The 19,495-nt window shown below is 34.9% G+C and overlaps 2 protein-coding genes and 1 long non-coding RNA gene across 14 annotated transcripts; all 3 read left to right on the forward strand.

The window, feature by feature from the left end:
• The first annotated feature begins 4,158 nt into the window (after positions 1-4,158).
• LOC112327214 (uncharacterized) lies at positions 4,159-10,297 on the forward strand. Of its 9 annotated transcripts, none has more exons than XR_008058996.1 (6): positions 4,159-4,357; positions 4,465-4,839; positions 4,922-5,881; positions 6,188-6,565; positions 7,352-8,917; positions 9,164-10,297. It is a non-coding gene; the product is annotated as an uncharacterized LOC112327214 (long non-coding RNA). The 9 variants fall into 9 exon arrangements; XR_008058994.1 differs by having other exon boundaries at positions 5,962-6,565; positions 9,164-10,296; XR_008058991.1 differs by having other exon boundaries at positions 4,922-6,337; positions 6,429-6,565; positions 9,164-10,295.
• A 1,038-nt stretch (positions 10,298-11,335) lies between these two features.
• Positions 11,336-12,142, forward strand: LOC7477866 (peptidyl-prolyl cis-trans isomerase 1). Its single transcript, XM_002305452.4, has one exon. It carries the CDS (start codon positions 11,406-11,408, stop codon positions 11,922-11,924), a length of 519 nt encoding a protein of 172 aa, XP_002305488.1. The 5' UTR covers positions 11,336-11,405; the 3' UTR covers positions 11,925-12,142.
• A 1,636-nt stretch (positions 12,143-13,778) lies between these two features.
• LOC7477867 (probable magnesium transporter NIPA6) lies at positions 13,779-18,113 on the forward strand. Of its 4 annotated transcripts, XR_002981204.2 has the most exons (10): positions 13,793-14,264; positions 14,537-14,593; positions 14,699-14,789; positions 14,918-15,078; positions 15,187-15,314; positions 15,463-15,600; positions 16,371-16,463; positions 16,579-16,696; positions 17,380-17,813; positions 17,923-18,113. XR_002981204.2 is itself a non-coding variant. In XM_024598696.2 (9 exons), the coding sequence occupies exons 1-9, from the start codon at positions 14,141-14,143 to the stop codon at positions 17,463-17,465; spliced, it is 951 nt and encodes a 316-aa protein (XP_024454464.1). In that variant the 5' UTR covers positions 13,779-14,140; the 3' UTR covers positions 17,466-17,995. The 4 variants fall into 4 exon arrangements, 3 of the variants coding, with proteins under 3 accessions (XP_024454464.1, XP_024454465.1, XP_024454463.1); XM_024598696.2 differs by having other exon boundaries at positions 13,779-14,264; positions 14,582-14,593; positions 17,380-17,995; XM_024598695.2 differs by having other exon boundaries at positions 17,380-17,995.
• Positions 18,114-19,495: the final 1,382 nt, after the last annotated feature.

Raw genomic sequence — 19,495 nt, forward strand, 5'->3', positions numbered from 1 at the left:
ATTGACAAGCAAGACATCTGGTATTCACCACAAGTAATTGATGAATAAAAGAACATTGTAGTGGAATACATCTGTAATTCTGCATCTGCCAAACGAAATCTCACTATAATGCAAGACATAGTTCCGAGGAAGGATTCGGCCATGGTCAGCCGGAGAACTTCCTGTCCACGCAAAGAGTAGCGTATGGGGTCCGAATTGAAGGATCCGATCATATATTTTTGCAAGTGCGGTTTTTTTGTAGGTGTAAATAAGTCCGATAAACACACAGTTTTTTTCTTGGAGTTTGGTTGGTGTGATTTATGAAAAAAGACTTGCATTTTAGATCATAATTTAAAAGTTGTTTTCTCATAAATAATTGATGATAAAAATAAATCTAAGCTATATATAAGCTATTCGATTAATTAAAACTGATTTAAAATAAATTCTTGGAACAAGATAGGTAGTGTAGAATCCATAAAACTGATTATATCAAAATTTTGACATAATTAAGTGATAAATACTTTATTAAGTTAAAAATCATTCCTAATCAAAGTTATATCAAATTTTTTTTAAATCATACCTTAGTTTATACATTCGCTTATGTTGGCAACAATCGTCTCAACAAATATATACTCTGTTTATAAGTTTTTGTTTGTTTTTGTGTTTTAAAAATATTTTTGAAAAACTTTGAAATTTTTTTATTTTTTTCTTTGCTTCAATTAATATTTTTTTGGTATTTTCAAATCATTTTGATATGCTGATGTCAAAAATAATTTTAAAAAAATAAAAAAATATATTATTTTGATATATTTTCGAGTGAAAAACACTTTAAAAAATAATCGTAACCACATTCTCAAATACATTCTAATAAGTATTAAAAGAGCCTCAAGAAAATCCGATTGATTACGAGATATTTGACACTTAGGTCATGTTTGTTTTCTGGAAAGTAGTTTCCGGGAAATCACTTTTCAAATTTTCTCATGTTTGTTTACCATTAGGAAAGTTGGTCAACGGAAAACACTTTCCGGTCAACGGAAAACACTTTTCAGTCAAAGAAAAATTTGGCTTGGTTTTCAGAAAAGTGTTTTTCTTTTTGGCTGTGTTTGTTTTCCGGAAAGTGATTTTCAGGAAATCACTTTCCAAACTTTCCTGTGTTTGTTTGCCGTTAGGAAAGTTGGTCAACGGAAAACACTTTTCAGTCAAAGGAAAATTTGGCTTGGTTTTCAGGAAAGTGTTTTCCTGAAAAATTTGGGCGGAAAACACTTTCCGGAAGTTGTGAAAAAATTAGAAATGTCATTATTTGCTGATTATATCAAATTTGATCCTTAAACTTTTGATTGCTATATATATTAACTTTGGTCCTTATTTTTATAATTGCTATTTGCCTTTTCCTTATCATTTTTTTATTGAAATTTTTTATCTATCAAATTTGGTCCTCATTCTTTTGATTGTTACTTATTTTATTTGAAATAATTTATGAAATGTTGATTGTTATTATTTTAATTTCTTCATCTTTCATTTTTTTTAAAATTTTTTAGATTTGATCTCTATTATTTTGATTATTATTTATTTTATTTGAGATAATTTATGAAATTATATTTTTTTTTCAATTTCATTCTCATTCAACTATTTAATTTGTAAGATTTGTATTTTAATAAACTTGAGAAAAATAAAATATTAATAAGTTATTTTCAGCTCATTTTCCGTGACATAACCAAACACTGGAAATTATTTTCCAACTTATTTTTCATTACACTTCCAAACATCAAAAAGTAATTCACTTTTTCGGAATTCACTTTCTCGGAATTCACTTTCCAAAAGAAAACTACTTTCCAGCAAACAAACGGGACCTTAATGACAGCAATCACAACACTTATGAATACCATTCAATTAATTCTTTTTTGTATGAAAAAAATTAGTATATTATCGATTTTTTTTAAAGTATTTTTTTAATAGCAGCGCATCAAAATAATATAAAATAAAAATATTAAATATTAAATAAAAATAAAATAAAAAATAAATTTTCATAAAATATTATTTTAAATTTCACATCATAGATGCACGGAAATAATTAAAGCTAAAAAATATAGTTATTTATCGTTGTCCAAGAGGAGGCCTTGTTAGCTGTTATTTAACTTATTCTAGAGTAGACAGTACTGCGATGGTCCATACTGGCCGAGCAGAAAAACACAGTGCATTTAATTATATATTTATTAATGAACCTCCGGCTAATTAAGTGCTGTTATATATACCAATTCATACAAGTTGCCATCTGTCTATAAATGCGGTTCTTAAAAGCCCATTGAAAAGCACTTTGATTGCAGCTTGTTGTCTCCTTGAAGGGCTGTTAATTAATAATTTGATCAAATAATCGAGACTAAGTGTCAAACACCTTTCAACTTGATTACATAATCCATTCCAACTTGATTACATAATCCATTTGACCAACTCAATCCAATAATTTAAATTTTTAAATATAATTTATATAATTTTCTAATATTATTTGTCTTTTGTGCTAATATTTATCTACTTGAAAGTGACATGGCTTGTAGCAGACCTATCATCCTCATCCACAAAATCACACTTGCATGCTAATTAATTAAGAAATACACTAAAAAATGCGAGGAAAATACTATTTTTTATATTATTATTTAACAAGAGATAAATTATTATGAATTACCTTATTTGTTTTTATTTGTAATGGATAGCCAATTAAAGCATATTTATTAAAGAAGTTTAAGATTCAAAGATGGGGGACTAAACTAAAAAACATGACAAGAAAAGATGGTTTTCTTAAACTTGGGGCTAAAGTACACTTTGATCCTCTAGCTTTTTGAATTATAAACTTTCAATCCTTAACAATTTATGAAATTTAATTTTGATATCAAACTTATTTTCTTTATTTTTTGCCCTTTGTTTGGGAGAAGAGAGAAAAAATGGCCGGATTTCGGTGGTAGTGAGAGAAAGTCTTGGTTGAAACCGATTCCGGCTATGAAAACAAGTGGTTTCGGTGTCAATGTGTTTCTTTTAATGTAGAGTTTATCCAAGGTATTTTATCTCCCTTAAACCTGCTTGAAATGATAGATTTGAACCCGAAAAAGAATATTTTTTTTGGGTTGCTCGTAGGTTTTAGAGCCAATCCCTAGGTTGTTAGAGGCAATGAATATGTGTTATAAGGGGTTTAGGGTGTGTGTATATATTGTAAAAATATGGTTGGGAAATGAGTTTTTCTTAATCTAAAATAGACAAGCTTAGTTTTTAATGACTAGAGATCGCTAAGATCTAAGCAAGGCAAGTGATGTGTTATCTGAAATTTTTTTCAAAGAATTAAAGGGTGTATGACCTATCATCTTCTCAAGAAAATGAGAAAAAAATAAGGACTAAGTGTGTGGGCTGATCTAGGCCTGTGCACATGGATTTTTTTCTGGAGATCCAAGAGCTCTGGGCCATCCAAGCGTAAGAGATCAAGCTTTTTCTTTTTCTTTTACATTTTTATCCAACCTTGTTCATTCTTTAATTTATTTGCTTATTTATTTTTTAATTTCATCATTTAATATTTGATTGATTATTAACTGGACACGTAACTTATTTTGATTTGATTTTTTTTTCCAATCACCTTGATATTTAGTTGGTTTTTAATTTTATAGGTGTTTATTTTAGATAAAAAATTATTGAATCCAATAAAATCCATAACCTAGGTCATGAGCTTAGATGATTAACTTCAGTTGGGTAGAGATCAAGTTTTTATAATTTTTTTTGTTGTATAATTAATTCTCAATTTATTTAATTGAAAGTATGTATAAATGTTTTAAATTTAATTGAATTTTTTTATATACAAAATCATATTGTAGAACACTGCCTATACATTTTTTTTTTTATCAAGAGTGTAAAATAGCTAGTAAATCACTAGTCGGTGTGTTGAATAAACGTTGTTAAATGGATTCTATTATTATATCATGTCTGCAAATCGAATTTTAGGCGGTTTCTTCTTGTCAAATTCAGAATAACCTTTTTCGAACCCAAAAAGTTCTTAGTAAAATGGGCCGACCGTCAGCCCATGAATTCCTCTATTACGGGCCTGACTTGTTACTTTGCTAATCGCCTAGAGAAACGACGTGTCTGTCATCTACCCAACATCCATTCTCACAGTAGCGTACCGACTCGTCATCATTGCTAAGCTTTAAAACCCTCCAGTTTAACACTGAAGTCCAAAAACCCCCCAAAGCGCCAAAATGAAATGAAATCATTTTTTTTAAAAAAAAACGAAAAACCCTCTCCAATTCAATCCTCTTCTTCTTAATTTTCAGGGTTTCGAGAATTCCAATCTACGGAAATCCCTTTCAATGTCAATCCCTAAAACCGTCGATTCCTCGCTCCGGTCTGATTCTTTCACTGCCATCCTCACTGACCTCGAAAACGCCTCCCTCTCTCTCTCTCTATTTCTCTTTGTTTCGCTTACAATTTGAATTTTATTTTGTTTTGTAGGCGAAAAAGCTGAAGGAGAATCACGCATGGTTGGTGGAAACTCTTTCTCTATTTAAGAAACTGAACGCGGCATCACGAGTGGCTTTGAATTAGGAGAAAATCAAAGCTGTTTCTAATTACATTCACCTAGTGTCCTATATCAGTTGCCTGATACCTTCTGGCTTTGTGTCAGTTCATTATCAGACACATTTACATATAGGGTTCCACGCTCCGTTTATCACATGGCCAATAACATGCTTCATCTTTGCATTTTTGAGTTACGTGCAGGGAATACAGGTTGCTGCTGCCAGGGTGCTATCTATGTTGTTTATCACAGCATATTATATTGAACCAAATTCGTCTGGCAATGTGTGCCTTGGTCTGGATGATAAGCAGGTTTGGATTTTTAAGCTGTGTTTTCTTAAAGAATAAGAATTTAGTTGTTTTTATCCTAAATTTGATTAAGTGTTTCTTCTAGATCGCAGATATAAGGCACTCTGTAAAAAGTACATTAGTTAAGCAGTTGGACCAGAATGGAGATTTATTTGTTGCCAAAGTCAATCTGCTTACTGCTGCAACACATTATCAGGTATGTTTTAATAGGGCTTATTTCCTATATCTTTCCACTTAAATTGGCTTCTGACACAGAACTTCACGATCCATTCATACAGTTTTTTTGCAGTTATCTCAATACTTACTCCCTCATGGAAAACATCTGGATAGCTTTTATTTTCTGATAAAATCTGGTATCTCAATAACAGCTTTCTAGCATTGTACATTGTTTGCTTATTGGTGGTTTCTCTGTTGCAGCCTTCGTATCTTCTTGCTTTTTTTTCAGCAGCCTGATCAATTTATACACTTCTTGTGAATATGACAATAAAATACCTTATCGTACAAAGTTGTCCTTTAAATTTTCCTCCATTTATTTATTATTTGTTTTGGTTCTATTGATTCTGGCACTATAACCTTATTGACATACATGTTGCTATATCATTTGACTGTGACGAACCATTTTAGGATCTAAAATACCTCAGGAAGCACTCACTAATAGGTTATCATATCCACAATTACATGCCCTTGCAACTTGCAGGTTGCCACCAGTTTGTTCATTGTACATGTGATGGGGAAATTAGTAATCGGTAATGCAGGAAGTTTATCTGTATCATTGGTTGAGAAGATCCGCATCGCTTTTAACACGTGTGATACTGTCTTTAATTGGGCAAGCAATTCTCTCTATTTAGTCAATTGTTTGATGAGTTTTGTCCACTTTAAAGTTGATAGTTCGTTGGCAATCCCTTCAAGAGGTCTTTCTAGTTATTTATTAACAGCAATACCTGATTTTTGCAATTCTATTGTTTTAAAGTGACATTGCATCTTTTTAGTTTGGGTGCAACAGTTGAGCTGTCAGCTTGCCTTATCTGAATTGTTGGCGTTACAGGTAACTTGAGCATGTGTTTCATATTTTTATTTGATTGTTTTTTTTTATGCGACTCTTAACTGAGAAATCTATTCGTCTAGGATTGTGGTTGCTTGAATGGAAATGCATTGCAATGGAATTTTTCCAAAGTCCGATGTGAAATCACTACATGTTCCATTGAATCATTATGGTTTTATTGTTGGAGAGACTATTATTCTTGTTCTAATTCTGAGGCTCACCTCCTTTGGTAGTTTGATAATTTGTGTTGGGTTCTGATTCATTTGAACCTGTAAGTTGAATTCTTATCGTTTTTCAATATCTTCTCAGTGAAGTAAAGGAACTAAAAGGTCTGATGCTCACTGATCTCTACTATCACCTTCAAGGAAAGCTAGAGGGTTGTAAAATTGGTCCTGGACCATTTAAAGAACTCTCTTGGTATCTGGTGGAATCAAACTGTTTGCTGAGCTATCAACACAAGTATGGTGACGAACATTATGGAAAGATTTTCACTTGTATGAGCTCATGCATATACGATCAGATTTGTGTTTGAATATGTGGGATTATACAGATTGGAAAGCTTCTAAAGCAATCACACAAACAATGTTGGAGTGCTTGAAGGATGCAAATTTGAAGGTTTTAATAGCTAGTTCAAAGCTTTCTGCTCTGAAAGCAGTTCTAACTGCTCTTAGTATGTGTGAAGATAATGTGAGTATCTGAATTCTTACTGCCATTTGTTGCAGCTTCTAATATTGTAATATTGAATATTGTGGTCATAGATTTGTTACAGTTTCTCTGGACTTGACAGGTGCTGTGTTTTCTTCTTCTTCTTCTTTTTGCTGGTTGGGGGGCACGAAGCTTTGAAAAATCACACTCGCCTTGAAGTTTGGTGTTTTTTTACCAAACATTTTAATTTGTCCTTTAAAAAATATGTTGTATTAATAATTAAATAAATTTTTAAGAGATTGCATATTATTAATCTTTTGAATATGCCACACTGTTTGTTTTGGAATTTCTTGGAGTCTATATGTGATAGCTAAAGGGTGTGATGGCAAAATGATGTCTATTGTGCACCTATTTCTTTTAACAGTCAGCTAGCTCTTTTAAAAGCTTGTCATAACAATAACAATATTGATTGAAGTCATTTATTCTTTGATTGGGAACTACTACTAAATTTCTAGGATCAAGATCTTATGTTTTTTCGACTATTCTCATGAGCTGTTGTGAAGAATTCATGTAAAATAATTTTGAAGATCAAGGCTCAGAAGCGCTGTATAAGACAAGAAAATGAAACGAATAGACAAACTTTTAATTTCAGGCTATCCAGCATTGACATCTGTTACCTGCCCACTGTTGTAGTCCTTTTTTAAGGGCTAATTTATTTGTATATTTATCATTCTTTCCTTTGTAGACATCATTGGATTTTTATTTTTTATTTTTTTGCGTTTTGATTTTCTTGCTTGGTGAAATGATCCATGTTTCTTTCCCATACAGTCACCATAGAATAAGGCTACTACTGAGGTGAAGATTCCTGACCGACTCTGCTTTTCATGCATTGACAACATGTGTAAATCTTTTCTCACCACAGTAGAATCGCTAGCTCCAGTTCTGGATGTCTCTGAAGAGATCTTAATTTCCTTGCTGCAAAAGCAGAATTAATTCTAAATCTCATGAGATCTGCGCAAATCAACTTATCCAGTTCTGGATGCCTCTGAATAGATTATTAATTTCCTTGCTGCAAAAGCAGAATTAATTCTAAATCTCATGAGATCTGCGCAAAGCAACTTATCTTTATCCATTTGTACACTTTTCTTGAAAATGTCAGGTTCTGGCCTCAAATTGCTGAATGGGTTCAGGTCATCTGTGACTGGGGTTAAAACTATAAAGCTTTTGCTCATGCTACTGCTTCTTGCTTTGGAGATTAGTAAAAATCTTCAGAAAAGGAATCTCAAGACTTTGCTGAAGTTTCAAATGTTTGCTAGGGCTTTTGCCTATTCTGTGCAATTGCATTACAGCTACTGAGTGTAGTTCCCTCTCCTTGGCTACCATTGACTTAGAACTGAGAAGATTTTTGACACCTAACACTCGATTCCCCTTCATACAGAAACATCTTCAATTACCTCATGTTATTTTGAAACTTCATGATCAAAGTTCTTTCTCATCTGTTCCAATTACATTGAAGTTCCTTTTGACTCTTGCACGTGTGAGAGGAGGTGTTGAAATGCTCCTTAGTGCCGGTTTCTTCTCATCTCTTAGAGCTTTGTTTGCATATTCATCCGGTGTTGTGCCTTCCACAATTATGACAAATGATAAGGTCTTCATAAAACATTCTGACAAAACAGAAAAGCCTCAAACTATCTGGGGCCTTGGCTTGGCAGTGGTCGTAGCTATGATTCACTCGTTAGGAGACAGTTCTTATACTGAGATTCTGGACAAGGTGATTCCTTGTGTTTTATCAGAGAAAGCTGAACTGATTTCTTATTATATCAGTGCACCTGATTTTCCATCTGATAGTCGTGACAAGAAAAGACCACTGGCTCAAAGGACACAGACTTCTATGAGTGCTCTTAAAGAAACAGAACATACTCTCATGTTGATGTGTGTGCACTAGCTAAACATTGGAGGTGATGGGTTAAGGTCATGAAAGAAATGGATTCAGAGCTGCTGGAGAAAAGTATTCATCTATTAGCCTTTATTAGTCCAGGAACTCATCGCGTTGGAGAATCTTCCAGAGGAGTTAGAATTCTGCAAGAAACCATCATTTTTAAAAAGCAGGAATGGATTGTTTTCTCTTCCACCTCTCTGTTGTGCATCAAAGCCCATGTCTTCTGCTTTCTCAGTCATCACTACTGCTACTGTAGGCAAGGGCCATTCAACTAAATTACCAATCCAGTTTCTTCAGACTTGGTTGCCCTGCATATTTATAGGATCTCTTTTCTTCTCTTGAAATACCTCTGTATGGAAACAGAGGGCGCTGCTAAAAGATCAGAGGAAGTGGGGTTTGCTGATCTAACTCAGATTCCTGAGCTGCCAATGCCGGAGATATTGCATGGCTTGCAGGTAAAAAGTGCTAAGTGCTCCTGTATTATCATCGACTTCAGTCTTCTCATTGAAGGGATGTAAACGGTTTGAGATCATGAAATTGAGGGATTACTTTTGTAATAGTGACACTTCTCTGAGTAAAATTTTTCACCATTGGCAGTAAATGAAGTTTCACCATCTATGAGAGATTTCTGTGTTGCTTTTGATGTGAAAATACTCTATGCTTTTGATGCCTGTACTGACTTGTTATATTTTAAAATGCAGGATCAGGCAGTTGCTGTTGTTCCGGAACTTTGTGGTTCAAACAAATCAAAGTACATCGATCCTGAAATCCAGCCAGTCTGTCCCTTACTACTACCGATAGTGGAGATGGCCCTATATTTGGAGTTCTGCGTTTTACAGATTTGTGGAATAAGCCCTGTATTAGGGCGTGTGGAGGAATTTTCGAAGGAAGCAAAATAGTTGTCAAAAGGTAACAGCCCTTTCATACTGCTAACTATATTCTGAATTAATATTTTAGATTTACTATTATAATTGCCTTTGCTTTTTTTTTTTTGTAAGCCATGGAAGTCCATGCATTCTTTAAAGCATCAGTCACATCCTTGAAACATTTAACATCTCTTGTCTATCCCGTATTGTTACAGACCGAAGGTTTTAGGCGAACTTAGTTGGGTGAGTAACAGATCATGAAAATCCTGTACAGATATCAGAATTAAGCATGGCCAAGATATTTGCATGATTACAACGTAAAACTCTGTATAACATCAACATGTGACAATATCAGAACCATACATCATTGATTATCGCTTGGATTTTCATGGTTCCTCTAGCTCAGTGAAGGAATATCACACAAATATAATGAAGATGGTGCCAAATATCATCGATCTGGCGTTGTTTCGCAGTCATCCTCTTTCCATGATTTTAAGGTGCCCTGTTACAAGATATGCCTTCCAGCAAGGGATTATAATTATTTCTCGATCATGCACCGACTGCTGCCTTCCAGCAAGGGATTATAATTATTTCTCGATCATGCACCGACTGCTGTAATGATGTAGGGAAATGAATTTTTCTAGGGGGACTGAATTTTCACTTTTGTGCTTGAATGGGCCCTGCCCCCTTTGCATGCGTGATGCCACAAGGTAGCATGTTTTTGTGGTGAGACAATTGTTGAAAAAAAAACAACTGCATATTATTGCAGCTCTTGACAAGACATGTATCTTTGTCTCTCTTTTTATGTAGGAGGTAATGCTATTCATCCAGGAACAGGTCTCAAGTAATTAGTTACTCCAATAGTATCTATCAATCATGCGTTGTCATGTAGAATTTCCCTTCATTGATTCCAGATCGATATCCATGTCACCAAAAATCATCTTGAAAAATTAATCTGGTATTTATGATTTTAGTGGCAGGGAAGTTTTTTTGAATTTTTTTAGATTTTTTTTATGATTTTATATAATTTTTGATGTGTTGATGTCAAAAATAAATTAAAAATATATAAAATATTATTTTAATATATTTTTTTAATTTTTTTTGAAATTGCACTAAATGCTGTCAGTTTTTCTTTTTATAGTTACAAACATTCTATTTCCAGATGACTGTACTAAAAAAAACATACCGTTATTATTGATATATTAAAATAATATTTTTTTATTTTTTATAATAAAGTTGAGGAATTTCAAAGAGATTTTGCTGGCGTGTCAAGCATATTATCAAGTATTTTTTTTTTTTTTAATTATCATCCAACTACGGTAGTGGGCTTAGTAAATGAACGGGTTCCTTAACGGTAGTGGGCTCCCCTACCACGTCACAGCTGTCAGTTACCACGTTTATTCAATAATTTATTAATGTTTTTTTTTATTTGCTTAGCATCGAATAGTTGTTTGGAACTGCCGTTTAAATATATTTTTTAAAAAGTTTTTAATTTTTTTATTTTTAAATTGTTTTGATGTTTTACTATTAAAAATAAATTTTAAAAAATAAAAAATTATTTTAATATTTTTTTTTTAGAAAATAAGCTTCCGATGCACCGGAGAAAACTTGGTCACCGACGATTAGATCATTAATGCATAAATATGATATTCATCGTTGACATTCACTAGAAAACAAAATCAATAAGGCCACCTGATTACTGGTGTTTTTCAAGATAAAATCCAATCAAATCACTGACAAACATTAATCATGGCGCATGAAATTTGTACGATTTTACCTATCCCTCATAAATCTCGCCGTATCCGAACAAAACCACTTCCAAACGACGCCGTCTCTCCACGGTGATAATAAAGCCAAAAGGCATATACCACTTAGGATCCCTTACTTAACCCTAGTCAAAGCAAGCCTGACCACAGTTAATCCCAAACCACCGCGATCCTTCCACGTGTCCTGATCTAGTGATCCAAATCCACCCTCTCGCCCTATAAAGTCACCCCCAAAACACCCGGAAACCCTATCAAAACAACTCTCGTTTAATCCTTCTCGGAAATCAAATCCCTAATCTCTCTCCTTTACAATGTCAAATCCTAAGGTATTCTTTGACATGACCGTCGGCGGCCAATCTGTTGGTCGGATCGTTATGGAGCTGTTCGCCGATATTGTTCCAAGGACAGCCGAGAATTTCCGTGCTCTTTGCACCGGTGAGAAAGGTGTTGGCAAGTCCGGCAAGCCACTTCACTTCAAAGGTTCAAGCTTTCACCGTGTGATCCCTAACTTCATGTGCCAAGGTGGTGACTTCACCGCCGGAAACGGCACCGGCGGTGAATCAATCTATGGGGCTAAGTTTGCCGATGAGAACTTCGTGAAGAAGCACACTGGACCTGGTGTGCTTTCCATGGCTAATGCCGGTCCTGGGACTAATGGATCTCAGTTCTTTGTCTGCACTGTTAAGACCGAATGGCTTGACGGGAAACATGTCGTTTTCGGCCAGGTTGTTGAAGGGATGGACGTGGTGAAGGCAATTGAGAAGGTTGGATCTGGAAATGGCAGGACTTCGAAGCCTGTTGTTGTTGCTGACTGTGGTCAACTCTCTTAGAGTCCCTTGGTTGACATGTCGTTCGGTGGTGTCTTTGTTTCGTCTTTTTATTATTGGGTCTTCTCTAGTAGTTTTGGGTGCGTTTTAGTCCTTTAGTTTTTGAGGTTTTATATGGGGCCTTTGTTTTAGTCTTTCCCTTTGGAGTTTGGTGGTTCTATCAGGCTTTCGTGTGTTGAAAAATGAGCTACCATGAATAAGATAGGCTTATTACTATCTAATCGAGTTCTTAATTACTGTGATTTTGTGTTATCTTCAGTGATTAGTGTGCTTATAATCTCTGTGAACATCATCATCTTATTGCCTTGTGGTCCTTCGGATTTTACGTTTGATTATTTTGGAGGTGTTGGGCGTGGTAGATGCGGAAAGGACAAAGACTAGGAGATAGATGTTCCGTTTGCACGACGGGGGTTGGTGAAAGTGATAATTGTCATGTAGCTAGCTTTGATAATTACGACGAACATCAGATAAATGTGGAAATAAATTCTGTGGTCCTTAAAATGGCCTGTTTTGGAACGTGGATATGCGCCACAGATATTGGTTGGTGGCTCGATGTTGAGGGCTTGATCTTGCGATTCGTACTTCAACTAGGTAAGCATGCAAATGGGCTTCGTACTCGTTGGTTTTTTGTTGAACTTTGAGTCTCGGATACCGAGCTGTGATTAATTTATATAGCATACAATGGCTTTACACAAGCTAAGATTTGTTTGGGCCTGCTGGCCCATTTGAGATCATAGCAGAACACCCAAAAACCGAAGTAATTCATGTCGTGAAAGTTTCCTTCAGCCATGTACTACTAATGAAACAGATCAGAGAAGCTTCCTTGGATCCATCTGCGACCTCCCTTTATCAGATAAAATATCGTATTTTAGCGTCTCAGTCTTTGGCTGCTGATAGATACACATTCATACCCTCCACGCTACTATGGTGGATAGAAATTAAGGCACCATCAATCCTTGACGAGGACAGCCGCCAGTCAAGAGCTGTGGGCTGGAGAAGCTTAAGAATTACGACAAGTCATCACTATGGCCCAAACCCATAATTTATTATGATGTTTAAGCATGTTAATGTCATATTTATTGTTATTTTTTATTTAAAAATAATATATTTTTTATTTTTTTAAAATTATTTTTGAAATCACTACATCAAAATGATCTAAAAATATAAAAAAATATCAATTTAAAAAAAAAATTTCTTTTAATTTTTTTAAATATTTTTAAAACACAAATAAAAAAGTTACACCAAAACCACACATCTACGGATCCCAGAGATACCCCATTTATAAAATGATGCAACTTACTACAAATTGGTGTTGAAAGGGAACATTCGACGGAGCTCATGATTATTACCCCAAGGCCATCACTACAGCCTCTGGAACATTCGACGGAGCTCATGATTATTACCCCAAGGCCATCACTACAGCCTCTAAACACATTTTGCTGTCGTCCAGCTTGTCATGCAAACTCATGTGCATAAAAAGAACCTGAATATTTATTTCTTCTCCCAATGGTATCCCAAATTTATCAAATTTCTATCCGAGGATATTTTTTAATTGAAAATCTATTTAAATACATATATATATTTTTTATGGCTGGTCATTAAAACAATTAAAAGTATTAAAACAATTTAAAAAAATATTATGTACCCGCTCTCGTAAACGGGGTCTCGGCCCCCAACCTCATTGCCTGCTTTGTGGCACACCAAAGCTGGGGTACTCTCGTCATTCTACCACCAAAACCCACCAATCCAAAAATTAAAAATAAATGGATGGAGATGAAAGGTTTTTAATCCTTCAATAACCCAATTAAAATATGAAACGTGCTCAAACCCTCCAGGTCATGTTCACATGAAGTCAAACCCTCCGGCTTCTCTAACAACGTCGTGCCGACTTAAATATTCTGACGTGAAACACGTAATCCTTACTCCTTCGAATCGGAAATTTCAAATAAAACGCCAAAGAAGGAAAGAAAGAACCCAATCAGAGAAAGACTTGTCAGGACCAGAGCGGAGACAGAGCCTCGCAGAGAGAAGAAAGAAACAGCTCAAAGCGCTGTCGTTTCTGTTCATTCTCTCGTTTTGGCGCGAAATGAATAAATTCCTCCATTCATTTCCTGCGCTGTAAATCTAACAACCTCAGTTTTGTAGAAAAAGAATTGATTTGATTTTGATTAGCAATTATTTGACTGATTTTTTTATATATAAATTCAATTGGGAGAGAGATGGGAGTATCGGAGAATTCAAGAGGGCTAATTCTAGCTGTGGCATCGAGTGCATTTATAGGGGCGAGCTTCATTTTAAAGAAGAAAGGACTCAAACGAGCTGGTGCTAATGGTACTCGCGCAGGTCAGTTCATCTATTTATTTTCGATCTCGTTTCATTGTTTTAAATTTAATTACCTTAAATCACCTGGATTTCAATGTTATTGGTTGTTTAATTAGGTAATTAGCAAGTTTGAGAGTAAAAGACGAGAACTTTTTAATATGGTTGTGTGATAAAGTTAACATTTTTAAGTTCAAATTTGAATTTGGATCCAATTCTATTAAAAAATTAAAAACAAAATAATTCTGGGTTTTTGTTTATTAGAATACGTGATGTTTTTTGAGTCGACAATGTAGGGGTTGGAGGTTATACTTACTTGCTAGAGCCGCTATGGTGGGCAGGAATGGTGACAAGTAAGTAATACATGGATTGGATGATGCTGTTTCTGTCTGAATTATGTGATTGTTTTGGTTGCGAAATGTCGTGTTAAATTTTGGTTTTTTATGATGCACAAACAGTGATTGTTGGGGAGATTGCGAATTTTGTGGCTTACGTTTATGCTCCAGCAGTTCTAGTTACCCCGCTTGGTGCACTGAGTATAATTATAAGGTAGAGATTGCAGATGTGTTGAATCTCTCTCTCTCTCTCTCTCTCTCTCTCTCTCTCTCTTTTTAATGTTGTGATTAAATAGTTCGCGTTTTGATTTATAATTAACATGTGTGAGGAAATTTGAGCAGCGCGGTTTTGGCACATTTTATGTTGAAAGAGCGGCTGCAGAAAATGGGTGTTGTAGGATGTGTATCTTGCGTTGTAGGATCGGTAGTGATTGTAATCCATGCGCCTCAAGAGCATACACCTAGTTCTGTACAAGAAATCTGGACTTTGGCAACCCAAACAGGTTGGTACTCTTTTTTATTTTTTGATCTTCTCTTTTGTTGAACAAATTTATTGTCTTGAGTAATTACTTATTGAGTTATTGGTTTTGTTTTCCCCTCTCACATCACAGCATTTCTAATATATGTAGTAGCTACACTTTCAGTAGTGTTAGCTCTGATTTTGTACTTTGAACCGCGCTGTGGGCAGACAAACATATTGGTCTACTTGGGAATATGTTCTTTGATGGGTTCAATAACGGTAATTACGATTTCTTTGAGTTAGATGTACAGACATTCTTATTCAAATTTGTAATGTCATTTCATTTTCATTTTGTTAGTTACCTTGCATCACGATTCCTAACATTAACTCTGGCTTATGTTTTTTTTTTTTTTCTGGTGTTATTCAGGTTGTAAGCATAAAAGCCATTGGAATTGCAATAAAGTTGACATTGGAAGGGATAAATCAGATAGCTTATCCTCAGACTTGGTTTTTTCTTTCAGTTGCAGTGATCTGTGTCATCACACAGTTAAATTACCTGAACAGGGTAAGTTTAATGTCATCAATTGTATTTCTCGAATGTTAGTTATGGTATAGGCTTGTGTGAGAAGCAGAAACCCATAGATTCATTAGTGCAGGGGAAAAAAGGAAACAAATTATGCAAGTAATAATAGAAAAAGAACCTGGAGCAGGTTTCTAGGTGTGGTTTTGAGTTCAAAGGAGGCCATGGAATATGAGTTAGAAAATAGAGATATCTCTATTACCTGCCATACACATGATTTTATGTCTGGGATGCTGTCTTTAAAGAATTTAAATTTCATTTTAACTGGGGAATGTTTCTCATTTAGTTGGATAAGGATGAATAGGTAGGGTACTTTATGTTAGGAGGTGGTACTGCTTTCTGTGAAGTTAAGCTGATGGCGTAGTGAACATCTTGTTCCTGTCAAATGTGCGGACGAGAGCTATGGGCAAAGGGCCAGCTATGCTACATGGTCCTGAGTGTGATATAGTTGGAAGAAAGTGTTTATTTGGATATTGCAGGTGGGTGATAGTAGTTAGGACAGTTATTTGTTAGGCTATCAGATTGGGTTAGAAAACCTCCATGTTCAATCATGCCACTTTGTTTCTTTATTCGCATCATGTCTCAAGCAAAGACTATCTCTGGATATTTGTTGTACACCAAGTGAAAATGATCAAGCTGATATCCTCAAGTTTATTGAAGCAGTTTCATCTTCATCATCAGTTTAAGTTTTTCCTGTCAGATGAGATTCTATTTAATAGTTATCATTCTCATGTCAATAGTGTTTTATGTTCCAGGCATTGGATACATTCAATGCAGCAATTGTTTCTCCGGTGTATTATGTAATGTTTACAACTCTCACCATCATTGCCAGTGCCATAATGTTCAAGGTGAATGACTGATTCATCCTCTGGGATTCGTTTCTGTCTGTATATATAGTACTGTTGTTTACAATTACCAAGAACCTGCAAGCTCAAAATGTTTGTCACCATGTAATTTCTGCAGGATTGGTCGGGCCAAGATGTGAGCAGCATAGCCTCTGAGCTTTGTGGATTTATCACTGTTCTTTCAGGAACAATCATACTTCATGCAACAAGAGAACAGGAACCAGCTCCGCCACTAGGTAAATACATTCCATATCCCATTTCTCCTCCTTTTTTACTCCTTGCTTGAGGGTTGTCAGTTTTGGGCTGATGATACCAAAATTCTGTTTCGACCCATACACATTTAAGGATGAGGCAAAAGAAACAGATATACTTCAACATTTACTAACGAACCATATTGAAATGCTTGGACCGTCTAGCTATGATTTAGAAGCATCTGATTGAAACTGTATGACTGTTGTGTAATTTTTGTTGTTCCTCTTCCAGTTAGATAAGCAACTGACCTTCAATGAAAATAATTTCCCTGGTGGGAGAGGGAATATCCTTGCACATAATATCAGGACCTTAGAGATTAAGGAGTTTCTGAAGAAATCGTTAACATCAAAAGCATGTGAGCCTGACTGAATCCCAAAGCAGTTTGGTGCTTTGCTCACCATATCACCAACAAAATCTATTTTACCCTTTTGTGTTTGGCGCATAGCCACTCACCTTACTGCTCATACCATATCTGCAAAACCCCGTTTACTTTCCCATCAACTCAATTACTTCTCTGCTTTTCAAGTTAGCTGTCTCTTCAGTTTCCTTGTGGTATTGATTGCTGGCAACTAACTGCCATCGTTAGTAGCAGTTTCCTCGCTACCTTCATTAATGTGAGAATTTGCCATTAACTTGAGTTTATGACTCGGTTCAATATTCCTTGCAGGAACTGTAACATGGTATGTTAGTGGGGATTCCCTTAAAGGTATTGAAGAACATTTAATCACTGTACAGAGTTCAGATGAGCAATGAGCTTTTTTTTTTTTTACTTTTGACTGGGATTTGAAAAGATGGTCTCCCACCATTGAAGCAAGAAAGCAACCAAGCAACCAAGGGTGAGATGTATTTGCACAGTGAGGAGCTCTTCTTTCACCCGGCGAATTCTTTCGTATCAATACTGGGCTGCTTCTATGGATATCATTTATTGACAAGGCGTGAGGTGGCCCTCAATGGAAAGAGTCATTCTCACCTGAAATGCCCAAACTTTTCTGAAACTTTGAACATGCATGACGGCGTGGAATCAAAACCAGTGCAAGGAAAGATGTTGGGCCAGGTCCATGATCTTACCTTGCCCATCATGGATGGCACTTGTACATTTTGGTGCGTGTATTTTCTTCATGTGAATTCCTTGTTGATTTTCTTTGTAAGTGTGTGTATTTATGATTGATTTATAGGCAGTGAAATTTTGAATATTGCCATTTCTCCACAGAGCTCGACTTACCTTCTGAAGGAAAAATCGACAGATCAAGCTATAATAGAGTTCCATAATCTCTTCCCTGGTATTTCTGTCCTCAATTGCAGTGTAATCCTCTATTACATCCTTCGAAGCGTACCTTAAAAAATATCTTACATCTTAATAACAGATACCAAACACGTAGTAAATTATTTTCTCTCCAAAAATTAGCTTTACTTAAACTCACGTTTTTAGAAATTGAAATTTCCAAAATATTTGTGAACTCCAATGTTGGAGAACATTTCTTCTTGGATAAAGAGGACGGTCCGGATCTCGTCGTAGTCATCAAAGGATCGACAAAGATATCTTCGTAGTCATAATTTTAAACTCTGCCCGGCAGGTCGACTTGAAATCCGATTAATTTGAGGCTGGAATCGGGTCAAGTTGAAGAAAAAACAGGAAAAGAAAAAACCCTATGTGACCCAGCAATCCGGCAAGACTCGGTTGCAAACCCGTTGATTTTTTTTTTGTTTTTTTTACTAAAACGATGTCATTTTGATTTTTTTTTAAAAGAACTGACCCGACCGACCCGGTAACCCAGTCAAAACCTGGAACCCGGATCTTAGACCGAGCCGGCCATCCGGTCGGGTCTTAAAACTATTTTTGTAGCCATTGATCAAAGATCTTAAAGAAGCGTTGGAGCAAAAAGAAATAAAAAAAAGCTAAGAAAGATTAAGCACTATGTCCCAGATTAACATTATTTTAATATTTTTCAAAGATACATGTAAAATATTTTATATTTTTTTCTATCTATAGATTTACATGATTTTTTAAATTTAAATATCTATACTCATAAAATTAATCTGACCTATATATATATATATATATATATATATATATATATATATATATATTAAAAATGTATTAATTTACTACTATTTTACGCGGTAAAAATACTTCCTTGGTTTGGTTAAGTAATTATGTACCATGTACTATAGTTATTAAACCCGGCCCGGGGATTGACCCGGTCAAGGGGCCGGGTCCTGGGTTTCATTGGTCAACCCGGGTCAACTCGGGTCAACCCGGAAAAATTAAAAAAAAATTAAAGTTTTAATATTTCATATGAAAAAATCCATATAAATATAGGTTATATATATTATAAACAATGAAGTTTAAAAGAATATTTTAAAAAGTTTGTTATCCCACATCGAAAAAACTTAACTTATTTTCTTGAGAACATAGAGTATATTTACTAATATGTTTTAAATCCCACATTGAAAAAACATAACTTCTTTCATGGGAACATAGAGTATATATACGAAAAGGCTTCAAATCTCACATTGAGAAGATACTAGGTTATCCTTTTAAGTTGAAGTATTTAAACCAAAATGTTTTTTTATCCCACATTGAAAAAACATGATTTTTTTTAAGGGAACATAGAGTGTATATAATAATGGGTTTTAAATCCCACATTGAAAAAACATAACTTTTTTCATGGGAACATAGAGTATATATACGAAAGGGTTTCAAATCCCACATTGAAAAGATATTTGTTATCTTTTTAAGTTGAAGTATTTAAACCAAAAGGTTTTTTTATCCCAAATTAAAA

This window comes from Populus trichocarpa, chromosome 4 (genome assembly GCF_000002775.5).
Source record: "Populus trichocarpa isolate Nisqually-1 chromosome 4, P.trichocarpa_v4.1, whole genome shotgun sequence".
In the NCBI taxonomy this organism is placed as follows: Eukaryota; Viridiplantae; Streptophyta; class Magnoliopsida; order Malpighiales; family Salicaceae; genus Populus; species Populus trichocarpa.

Bases quoted from the DNA above. Each gene is read 5' to 3' on its own strand.
- LOC7477866 (XM_002305452.4), top strand. From the start codon at position 11,406: ATGTCAAATCCTAAGGTATTCTTTGACATGACCGTCGGCGGCCAATCT.
- LOC7477867 (XM_024598695.2), top strand. From the start codon at position 14,141: ATGGGAGTATCGGAGAATTCAAGAGGGCTAATTCTAGCTGTGGCATCG. The intron at 15,601-16,370 runs GTAAGTTTAATG...TTTATGTTCCAG, and splicing joins AGTTAAATTACCTGAACAGG to GCATTGGATACATTCAATGC. The intron at 16,697-17,379 runs GTAAATACATTC...TATTCCTTGCAG, and splicing joins GGAACCAGCTCCGCCACTAG to GAACTGTAACATGGTATGTT.